General features: G+C 35.0%; 1 protein-coding gene across 5 annotated transcripts in view; it reads right to left on the reverse strand.

The window, feature by feature from the left end:
• DYNC2H1 (dynein cytoplasmic 2 heavy chain 1) overlaps nucleotides 1–12519 on the reverse strand; it is a 156057-nt gene that overhangs the window by 49445 nt on the left and 94093 nt on the right. For all 5 annotated transcript variants that reach the window (XM_030475679.1, XM_030475678.1, XM_030475677.1 and 2 more), the window contains 5 exons: nucleotides 11726–11836; nucleotides 9731–9886; nucleotides 7733–7808; nucleotides 5477–5688; nucleotides 4650–4754 (listed from right to left, as the gene is read on the reverse strand). In XM_030475679.1, coding sequence (XP_030331539.1) covers nucleotides 4650–4754; nucleotides 5477–5688; nucleotides 7733–7808; nucleotides 9731–9886; nucleotides 11726–11836 — 660 coding nt within the window. The remainder of the gene's footprint in view (nucleotides 1–4649; nucleotides 4755–5476; nucleotides 5689–7732; nucleotides 7809–9730; nucleotides 9887–11725; nucleotides 11837–12519) is intronic.

The following is a 12519-nucleotide window of genomic DNA, read 5'->3' on the forward strand; positions in this document are numbered from 1 at the left end:
CCTGATGTAATGTATGAGTGTTATTTCTGTGTGTTGAGTTTCTGCTAAAACAAACTCAAGTTTTCAAATGATTCAGCTGTCATTCAGCACAAGTATGAAATGTCACGGTATGGATACATGAAAATAAGAGTGAATACAGGCATAGGTCATTTCTACATGCTTTTAAAATACTCTATAACAATGTGCATTTTAGTCCTGTACACTTCCAAATTGACATTTATAGTAGTGATTTGCAAAGGTAAATTTTTACCGAGTATGAGAAATAAACCACACAAGCATTATACTATGTCAAAGAAGTGCATGAACAAATTTTTCACGGGAATTGTATTTTAAAAGCTTGAATAAAGTTCATGAGAGACCTGCTAGCTTATAAAATTTTAACACAAATTAAGAGTTACCTTTCAGCCACAGAAACCCTTTTAATACCATTATTTGCAGCTGTGCATCTTCATATTTCAAAATGTATGTGAAAAGGCCGCATTATTAATGGTGACACTACTGAAGGAAATATCTAAAGTACTGGTTAACAGCCAACACTGCCAATACAGGGAGGAATTATTATTTATATTTATGTTGAGGATAGTCTGAGGTAAACTGAAGAGTAGAGATTTTGGACTTTGAGAAAGCAGACACAGTTTTATTCAGAGAACTGTTAGCAGAATCCCATGAGAAGTGGTCATAAAGGAGAGGGAAAACTGGAGACGGCACCTTATTTTCAGGTCATTAAAATGAGGAACAAATAAGCATTTTTGAGTGAGCTCAGAACAAACCACCTCATTGTGCAGAAAGACCAGGCTTTTCAGCAGAATGACTGTTTGGGTAAACAGGGAGTGTCTCAATGGATTGAAAGAAAAAAAAAGAAACATACAAGAAGAAGGAAAATAAAAGAGAGAAAGAAAGAAGATAAAAACAGTGATTGAGCACTTCAGGATGAAATTAGAAAAGACAAACCCAGCTGGAGATTAGACTAGCTGGGAACATTAAGGGTGAGACCAGTTTCAGCACATATGCAAATGTTCAAAGAAAACACAAGACAACGTAAGTGAGGGATGGTATGTAAAACCTGAGGTATTCAATGGCCTCTGTGCATGGTTTAGGAAGGGAAGGAGAGAAACAGCCTACTTAGAGAACATGAACACACTCATATCTGATCATGAAGACAAATCTAGTTGGTGGTCAGTCACTAGTGGTGCTCCCCAGGGCCCAGTATGGGGCCCAGTTCCGTTTAGTATCTTTATCAGTGATCTGGACAAGGGGATCGAGTGCATTCTCAGGAAGTTTGTGGATGACACCAAGTTCGGCAGGAGTGTGGATCGGCTGGAGGACTGGAAGGCTCTGCAGAGGGATATGGACAGGCTAGATGAATGGGCTGAGGCCAATTTTATGAGGTTCAACAAGGCAAAGTGCTGAGTCCTGTACTTGGGTCACAACAACCCCATGCAATGCTACAGGCTTGGGGAAGAGTGGCTGGAAAGCTGCTTGGCAGAAAAGGACCTGGGGATGTTGGTTGACAGCTGGATGAATGTGAGCCAGCTTGTGCCTAGGTGGCCAAGAAGGCCAATGGCATCCTGGCTTTTATCAGAAAGAGCAGCCAGCAGGACTAGGGCAGTGACTGTCCCCCTGTGCTTGGCACTGGTGAGGCCACAGCTCGAATCTGGTGTTATGTTCTGGGCCCCTCACTCCAAGAAAGACATAGAGGCGCTGGAATGTGTCCATAGAAGGGAACAAAGCTGGTGAAGGGTCTGGAGAACAAGTCTGATGAGGAATGATGAGGAAACTGGAGTTGTTTAACCTGGAGAAAAGGAGGCTCAGGGGAGATCTTATCACTCTCCACAACTGCCTGAAAGGAGGTTGTAGTGAGGTGGGGGTTGGTCTCTTCTCCCAAGTAACAAGTGATAGGACAAGATGAAACAGCCTCAAGTTGTGCCAGGGGAGGTTCAGATTGGATATTAGGAATAATTTCTTTACCAAAAGGGTTGTCAAGCATTGGAACAGGCTGCCAAGGGAAGTGGTGGAGTCACCATCCCCGGAGGTATTTAAAATATATGTAGATGAGGCTCTCAGGGACATGGTTTAGTGGTGGACTCGTTAGCAAACAATGTTTGACCAACTCGATTGCCTTATGTGATGAAGTCTGAGGAAACTTGAATTGCAGCTATACTGAAAATCTACCTGGTGTAAAACAAACAGGACAAGCTATGCTGACTCCTGCATCTGCACTGTCAGCTAAGTTCTTTTCTATTTTAACTGCACTGTTCTGCAGAGAGAACACAGCAAGAGATGCGAGATTATTCATGAGCAATGCAACCTAAGGGATGTTGTGTCAAAGGCTTGTTGTAATGGTAGGTAAGGCAGAACTGCAGACCCACTGTGAACTCTAGAAATCCAGGCTCTAAAAATTTACCTAGCTCTACCTACATAAACCAACTAAGCACAAAATAATAAAAAAAAAAAGTCATGTTGATTAAAAGATCACATCTATTTAAGTCAAATATTTTTTTAAAACCAAAATGGCTCTTACCAATACGTATGCAGAATTAATACTTTCTGAATTACACTACACAACATCCTAAGACATAATTTTTAACAATATCAAAATAATGCAGCTAGACATACTCGGCTCTTAAATTAGAATTGAAGTTCTCTGCTGGAAATAAGAAAAGCTGTGAACATAGTCAATATTTGCCAGGTTACTGAAAAAAGTCCATTTCTTCTTAGTGCTGTTTTAGGTTTACCCAAATATTAGCAATGCAGCAGGTTACAGAAGAGATCTCTGCATGACTGCAAAATGCTGCACTGTGCTGCAGCAAATTTCTGCTACGGCAAAGTGTGTTGCTCCAGCAATACAAACCATCATTCCTATAGATGAAAAATAAGTAATATTCATAGAAAGTCTATATGAAATCTACATTTATATTATCTAAGTACTCCATCTTGTGTAGTGAAACGTCATAAGATGATATCAGATTGCTTGTAATAGATTTACATTAGTTTAATTTCATGATTAATAGAATAGATCATAGTGTTATCTGTTTAAATACTTATTTTAAAAAGTTTTGAACTGATAAAAGATTGCTGATTACGATTTACTTAAAATCAGTATATATCTGAATGATTATTTTAAATTTCCAAGCCTAAAAATATGACTGAAGTCACAATTGCTGTCAGTTGATTTAAACGAGTAACTTCTAAGTATGTATGTTTCAAAAAAACCTACTTCCCCTAATCCCAAGTTCAGTGGTGCAGACAATACAATTCTGTTTCTCTGCATAAGGAAGAAGATGTTAGTAAAAATACACACTGAGAAATTACAATGGCTAGTAGATAAGAAAGTGTATGGGATAGTAGACATAAATTGTATACCACATACTTTGCACAGAATCAGTGAAGCAGTGGACACAGTATTAAATTTCACATTTCTAGTGCTAGTGACATGATGAGCTGGTAGCAATTTATTTCTCACTACCTTACTCATTCAGCTTTTCTCTGCCTTAGCTTGGTAATGGAATTATGAAAAAGACTCCTGTTAGAAACCAATCACTCAATTTGACTGAACCATAGGATCACCTACGGCTCTAAGACAGCTGCCAAACTATCAGAAGTGGAATGCAAGTAGGATTCATAGTTAGGTAGAAACACAAGTTAAGAAAAATCTCCCATTTCTGTTTCTTAAATTGCCTAAGACTATAAGAAGTATCACAAACTAGTAGTGAAAGGATAGGAAATCTCTCATATGACAAAGCATCATCTCGCAGAATTGTAACTACAACAGACTCATATTTTCAAGATTATAATCCATAGTTTATAGATTATAATCAATGCTATGGCAGACCAGTTCAGTAGTGTCCAAGTCTGCATGTGAATGCATTCATTACCTACTTCCCTTCACACAGGAGCTCTGAATGTATTCTGATTTTATGGAGGTTAACTAAGGACTTATTTTCAAACACTACCATTTTTAACAACTGCAGTTCTTAACAAATTATGTAAGCATAGCTGAAAGAACTAATGAGCAGTCTACTGTGTATCTGACAGAAACAAAAGCATTTTAGAGTTGATCTTTATGTAAAAGATTTTAAGACAAAACCAGATAGATACACTCGATCTTCATTTTTTCGGTTTTGTAATAGAGTTCTTGAGCTCAGTGTATTACCCCACGCACTGTTATCCTACTGATTTGTCTTTATATAGCTTTATAGTTTAACACGCTAATTCCTCTTTCAGAAAGAGAATGAAATGTTACCCATATTTTATCTGCCAAACTACTGTATTAGAATTTAATGACCAGAACTAAAACCTTAACTTGCAGTGAACAGCAACTGTAAGAACTATCCCATTGACAGAAGTTAGATTAACAGCATAAATAGAATTAGAAACTACTTACATATGTAGATACTCTTCAGCATGAACTGAATTATATCATTGTAAATTTTCTCAATAATTCTTTGTTTATTTAAGTCCTAAATTAATATCTTTGTAACTAAAGAGAATTGTTATTAAAATATTCTACAGATAAAAGTCGACATATTCCAAAAATCCCTTCATTTACTCTGACTTATGGAAATTAATATTTATGAACAAGTGGTGGGTTCTCTAGCTTATATTGGATGCAGGAAAAATTCAGTGGTCAATGAAAAATGTAACTTTACCTGGGAACTGATCATACATTGTGATGAACGAGCAATATTAGCAGGCAGGCCAAAAAAGTCTGGTTTATCATCTTCTGGCAGACTTTCAATAATATTACGATAATCCTGTATTATAAGAAAAGAATAAATATAACTGAGGGACCTTTTGTTCAGCTCATGAATTTAACAGTGTGTGTTAAAAGAATTTCAACTCATATTAGATGTCTAGTTTGGAGTCCTACATTAAAATGCAAATTAATCTTAATATTAGTAGTAACGTGAAAGGATAGGGAGAGATCAGTGCTTTAGACTCACTGAATTCCCTCTTGTTTACAATAAAGGAATACTAAAGGGGAATCAGAATCCATATTTGTCTAAAAAAAAAATAAATCTATACACTCTCCACAGCATAAAGCAGATTATGTCAGAATGTTGATATATTTCGTAAATAAGATGTATCTAGATGTTCCTATTTCATCCAGAAGTTATAAGAATGTTTAGCAGTCTCTAAAAACTACTATTATGCTAATACATTAAGTTACACAAAAATGTAATTATATCCTTCTTTGTCATAAATTGACCCAACTTCTTTTACTCAGTTCTTTTTACCTATGCTGCTCTACTCCATAGTCCAATCAGGTATTATAAAAAAGGAGACTGGCTGAACAGACAGAATAGCTCTGACAACTTAAGAATTAGTTCTTTACACAAAAGAAGCTTTAAATAAATAAATGAAGGTATTCTTTGGATTGTAACTCTGGTTTTCTTTGTGGAATTATTTCCAAGAATAATTCTTGAAAATAACTTTATTAAGTTTTTATATTAGGTGATAGAAGATGTATACCTACCAAAATACTGCAGGAATTTGGTAAAGAGATCGAATATGGGAAACTAGTAATCTTCTTGCCTCTAGCATTTAAACTGCCAATGACTTGTGAATTGAAAAGCTGCTCCAAGTAGGACCGAAGAACCCTCATATCGAAGTAATTGTCTACACGGCCTCCATAAATTGCGTTTTCAAACAAGCCATGCACAAATTCCCATTGAAATTCTTTGGAACCTATAAATTAATTAATATTAATTTTGTATCAGTGGATAGCATTGCCCTGTAAGCATTTCTTCTTTGTCATTGCAGTTCTTCATTGAAATAAAAAAATATAAACACATTCTATAATTATTTTCTAATCGTTTTTCTTCTATATTACCAAATAACAGAAGATGCAGAAACTTCAATGTCTTTGTAAATACTTGTCACTGATAAAATAAACACCTGTGTTTCAAAATGAGTTATTAGAAATATTACTTAAGTCTTGTAGTTCTTTCTATTGTAGATAAACTGATTATATGCATTTCAGAAATGATATTAAAATTTTAATTATGCGCTCCTTTGTCATAAATAAAAAGAATTTCCCTTGTTCCAAATTTTATACACTGTTTTGTATCACAGTACCATCTGATCTCATAAAATAAACTGACAGATTGAACCAAAACATTACTGGAAATGTCATCTTTCAAACACAGAGAGGTCCAGAATAGGTAAATCACTATAAGTCACATAACACAGCACATAAAACTAATCATGTTACTATTAGTTTCCTGGACAGTTTGATACTGCAATTAGATTACTCTGGCTCAGCTATATCCCACAAGTTCAAAATAACTTTTTTTCCCTCCCTTCTATCACAGTTGCCCAAAATAACTACATGGGATAATGACCTACTTAGACCCTATAGGTTTCATGTGCAGGTAAAAGTTTGATAAGGAAAGTACTTCTGAAAGTCCCTTGGAAAAGGAAGTGGCAATTATTTTAAGGGGGGGTTTATTGGTGGTATTGTTTCCAAATACTTCAATAGTTCCTTTATAAAAAAAGTTACCTTCACAGCAACAATTAAGGATTAGATTAATGATTATCATTGACAGTTAGCTATTCAATCTCTTTACATCACTGTATGTTTCAAGTCTGTATAACTAAGGTCCAGTTCCAGAAGTACTAATCATCTATAAATCTAATTTAAGTCAATAATCATAAATTATGTCTAAATAATAGTTCCTAACTTTATTTATAAGTAAATTATACAAAATGAAAAGACTTTAAAAAAATACCTTTTTCATAATAACTAGTATTGACACTACTATGCTACTTAACAATGAAGTGAGCTCTATCAGTGAATTTCAACAAGAAGAATTCATTATACTCAATTCATTTTCAGTTCATTTATTTAATATATGGGGGAGGTCACTGGGAAAGAATGGAGGCAGAAGACTTTATCTTCCAGGCACTCCTCTATTTCCGATTTATTCCTCTGGACTCAAGAAGCTGAGCAGAATAGTTCCTGGTACAAAGAAGGTTTACCCAACCTCCCAAAAGTGAAATTATGATTTGCTCTGTGTGTCTAGCTTTGCTTACTGATGACGAGCCTTGCAGCATCTACACTCTTATCTGAGGGTTACAGAAAGTTAAAGTTCTTCACGCAACATCTCTGCTAATGGTAAAATAGGACAGGGTTCCGGTTAAACTCAAGATCAGATGGGACGAGGCAGCTCCATCCATACAGCTAAACTCTCCTTTGCCTTACAATAAGGTAACCTCTTATCTGTTGTCTATTGGAAAGAGTCTCCAGGCTCTGCTATCTCTCAAACCATGACTTGGCACTGCCTATGACAATGCTAGTCTGCATAAGCCAAATATAGGAATAAATAAACCTGAATGTGGAATAGTTTTGGGCCTGTGTCCAGCCCTTACCAGTTTACTAATACAGTCATATCCTCTGAGTTTGGATCTACATCCAGAAAACCCTAATAAGCTTAAGCACAGCTTGATTCAGGATCAGTCCACTTTCCATACTGAAGTACTTATCTAACTACCTGGACATGTGTTTATATTTGAGAAAACGTGCCAATGAAGTTTCAAATAAAAAAATTGTAAATACCTTCAAAGCAGTCTTTAAACAGAATGGCCCCACTTCAAACTCCAAACAAAACAATCATGCAAAGTAACCAATTTATTAAAATTACTTTGAAAGGTTTTAATGTTCTAAAAATTAAAAATAAGACAGTCAGAAGGGTTATGCAACAAAAGTGTGAAATCTCCTTAAGTGACTTACCCTCAAAGAGTCTATCAATAATGTCAAAACCAGCACGGAGATCAGATAAAGAAAATTCATAAAACTTGGTCCAACCCTACCATTAAAAGTAATTCAAAGAATTTAATTAGTCACAGAATGATCATGAAGTAAAATACAAATATTTTTTATGTACGTGGTTACTGTATACTGTATGATACTTACTGAAAAAGAAACAACCTTTGTCCTCCAAAGTGATCATTGGAAACATTCAGTGGAGGTAGTGTAAAAACAGCTTTACCAGTGCATTTAATTTTACACACTTATACAGACTATGAGTCATACATGAGTATGAGGAATGTAAATTTAAGATTATTTTATTTCCTAACAGAATTTACTTCACCTAAAACTTGCTGACATCTGTGACTAGATCATGCATTGAATTATGATTTTATTTGAGGCTTTTCTGTATTTCAGTTTCCTCTGGATTTTCATAAATAGGTCTGATTCTTCAAACACAGTCTAAATTATACTTTCATCTTCTTACTCCTTAATTCATGTCACTTCCCTACTGACTGAAAAAAACTATGAGATAAGTAATTACTGGTACTAGTACAGTGAAAATGCTGTCCACCATATACATATTTTAATCATTCTCAGTTTATCCCTCCTTTCTCTTCCTGATGGCATTTTTTATATAGCAGTACTGTTTAATGTGTACGTAATTCTCACAAAAAAGTTTCAATGTAAATGGATAAGTGTAAATAAATACTGATATATGATACAGAATTCAGGAAATCCAGGTCTCAAAGGTATATCCTCACATCTCGTATATCCAGTGAGACGGATACAGTCAAGACTGCAGCTGCTTCACAGATCACAGTCAAACTATCAGCCAGTCACCCTGACGGTCATAAACTGGAAAGGTGTTGCAGCCTCCCAACAGTGTTCATGCATTTGTTTTGACAGATCTGTACATGGACCTAAAGCTTGAAATTCATTATAAAGTACAAGAGCTTCTAGCTGGGATTAACTGCAGTCCAGCAATGTTAGAAATCGGTCATTTTAAGCAAAACAGAAAACCATATCTAAGTCTGTGTATGAGATAAACACAGTTACAGTGGAATTAAGGAGAAAGCAGTAATCCTATCTTCTGTCATTAGGAAACCGGTGGTAAATGAACATGAATTTGAACAAAGCTAAATGAGAGTTCATGTGTCAGATCAGTACTTATTCACTTTTTCTGCTTCTTGAACACCATAATCAAAAGTCTGTTCTGCAAGAGGCAAATAATCTTATAAATCACAAAGCCAAAACTAGCAAAAAACTCTCAAACATTCTTGGCTGTGAGAGATCAAATCTTTCAGATGACAGGTTAATTTCACCCCTAGTCTAAATAAAATAAACAAGACATAGAACAGTTTGGTGTTTGGGGGTTTTTTCTGCTTGATTTAAGCATCTGCAGCCAGAAAGAAATGTTAACTTTAAACAAAAAATTGTCTAAGGGAAAAACACAGGAAAAACACATCACAGCCTTTGAAAACCATTATAATCCCCACAAGAAACACATATATTTCCTTGTTTTTCCTTCTGCATGAACAGGATTTGTGTGCAGAAAGAGTAGACAATGTCATCTCCTCCTTCCCACCAAATTATCTCTTTTCTCATGTCTTCTGCTGAATCCTGTACATTTCCAAAATATTTTTTCCTGTCCCAAGCAAACAGGATTCACAGAATCTTTAGCATGGAACCCCACTCCTAGCCTGATACTCCTGTATCAGCTACTATGCAAATCACAAAATAATCAAGTCCAGATAGCAGTGATTTTCAGAGGGACAGGAATTTGGGCTACTAAGTTCTTATTTTGCAGTGAATTCAGAGACAGTAATGAAAGCAGGCACCAGAAGTATCCAAGTTTGTCTCATCTCTGAACATGACCCAAAGTATACCTGATGAAAAACACTTGCAAGTATAAAAGCTAATAAATGAAGTAAATTTTTAAAAAGGTAGCAAAAAAAAAAAAAAAAAAAAAAAAATTACCTGAGGAATATAATTTCTTCTTTCTTGGCATACAGCATGAAACCATGCTAAGCAAAAGAGAGAATGTGCTCGAGACAGATTTCCCTTTTTACTAATTTGCTCTGGTGTCCAAGATTCATAGGTTCGCAAGAGATTTTTTTTGAGGCCTGGGGGTGCCTGCATTGGAAGGAAAAACACTGTTCTAGAGAGAAAACTTGATACTTGTATGTCCTATTTTCTTAAATTCTACCTTACAATTTATAACTTAATGAAATGACAAACCGTGTTCAACAAAAAAAAAAAATTAACAAGAAAAAAATCTACTTGTAATAAATGGCCTAACAGAATGATCTTATCCTGAAAATAACTTAAACAAACTGAAGGAAATTTTAATCAGAACCAACTAATATGAGGACTGAACTACACTAAAAGATCTTAGTGAAAGAACAGTACTCTATTAAAATATGCAAGCATAAAAGTAAATCCAATTTTTTCAAGAACCTTTCTTACAATTTTACAATCTCAACTTCTAATTATCATTTCTGTGACCAGAGCCAACTGACCTTATGTCATCATTGCACTGTTAGCTACCATATAGATATGGTGTATATATATGTATATATATGAGATAAAATTCCAGTGCTTTGATTTAGTCCTAGGTAATGTTCACAACCAGTAGAAATAACTGCAGTTAAAGTGTATATAATATCAAAGATTACAGTGCTTACGCTTAAAAACAACTGACTAGATACCCAGCCATTTTCAAATTATTTGCAAGTGTGAATGAAAACATAAATTTTAAAGAAGATATTTAAATCACATTTTCATAATTATAAGAATGTTTTTCCTTTCTTTTGAAAAATAATGTTTGTTAATATTTCCGTAACATTCTTCTCACATGAAGACAGACAGAGCAAGCTGGGGGAGAAGAGAAGGCTTTGGGGAGACCTTAGAGCAGCCTCTTAATACCTAAAGGGGCCTACAAGAAATCTGGAGAGGGGCTTTTTGTAAGAGCAAGTATTGATAAGACAAAAGGGAATGACTTTAAACTGAAAAGGGGAGATTTAGATTAGATATTAGGAAGAAATCCCTCACTATAAGGGTGGTGAGACGCTGGAACAGATTGCCCAAAGAAGTGTTGGATGTCCCACTCCTGGCAGCATTCAAGGTCAGGTTGGTCGGGGCTTTGAGCAGCCTGGTCTAGTGGAAGGTGTCACTGCCCATGGCAGGGGGGTTGGAACTAGATGATCTTCCCAAATCATTCTATGACTTTATGATTACAATAGCTGCATACATTGCACATGCACACTTGTGGCATCCCCTATCCATTATGGACATATTATGTCCATACATTATGGACATATTAATGTATAAATGCATTAATGATTAGAGCACTTTCCAAAAAGTTGGAGGAGCATGGTCCCATGGTTTCTTATGTTGAACCATTTTTAAAGTAAAGCTCTCATTTTTTTGTAAAGGCCTTTAATTCTACATTCAATGGTAAGGGAGGAGACCCATTTTTCTTGAAAGGGCCCAGTGAATATAAAGCTATGGGTCCAGAAAGAAGTATAAGGATGAAAAAGTATGACTGTGTGATGTTCAGATGAGGAGATTCATCAAGTAGGAGCACCTGTGTAGGTTTTTGCTTTTAAAAACCACTGATTAAATGCATTAAAGAATTTGGAACACAAACCAGAACAAACACTTCCGCGAGGTAAATTTATTTTCAGTTCAGACTTTCAACTGGAAAAAAATCTAGTAAGAAATTTTACAAACCTTCTCTTTAAAGCACAGCTTCTGCAAATTTCCACATATACATTGTAAATTATCATCAAAAATCTTTAAAGGTAAATTCATAGCTTTTTTTGTATTACATCTAATAGAAATATAAGGGAAAACCAGTTACGTAATTAATCCACATTATCTAAACTTCATTCTATCTAAGCATACAGTTTATTATACATCCTATTTCATTCATTGTAAACATGTAACAAAAACTTTCCAAACAGATCTTACTTCGTAAGTTATTTTCAGACTTGATTGAAGCAAAATTGGAGTAAACTTTGCATGAACTTCAGTAGTTAGCCAAAGGCGAAAGTTTGGTTGAGGCTGTAATGTATTCAGTTCCTATTAAAGAAATGTTATATATTCAAGTAGGTTTTGGTTGGGTTTTTTTAATATACAGAACAGTATTTACAAAATTATAATCTCCTAAATTAGAAAGTTAGGCTTGTCTAAAACATCTTTAGTTGTTTTTACAAGAAAGGCCATTAAAAAAACTTCAACATGTTTTGACTCCACCACACATTCTATATGCTCGCTGTGCTCAAGTTTGAAGTTCATCCTAGCTGTTTCAAAATATTTGCACTTCCCCCCTAGATCTTAAATTCAGAGCAGAAAAATATATAGCAGTTCTTTACTTCCTTTAAGTAAAAAAAAAACCCAGAAGGCTACATCTCAAAAGATGAGTTATTGCGGAAAGAAAAAGAAACTTCTGCTGCATATCCATATTTTAATACTTACAAGATCTGGTATTTTATAATTAGTAGGAGGCTTACAACACTTTCTTACTGTTCACTATCATATACAAGCTAGATGACACACATTAATGTTATCTTGCTTTGCCTTTCAATTTTTTCAAAATAGATTATAAGAATGTTGAAGGTATATACATGTTCATTGCTGGAAAGAAGGCAGACTCCAAGCTCATGTGCATGGAGTACACTTTACGGACAATACTAGAAACTGGAAAATTAGGATTGCAGTAACTGTTGACAGGGATTCCCCACCTTTCTTTTTTTGAGTTAGTT

This window comes from Strigops habroptila, chromosome 2, assembly GCF_004027225.2.
Source record: "Strigops habroptila isolate Jane chromosome 2, bStrHab1.2.pri, whole genome shotgun sequence".
In the NCBI taxonomy this organism is placed as follows: domain Eukaryota; kingdom Metazoa; phylum Chordata; class Aves; order Psittaciformes; family Psittacidae; genus Strigops; species Strigops habroptila.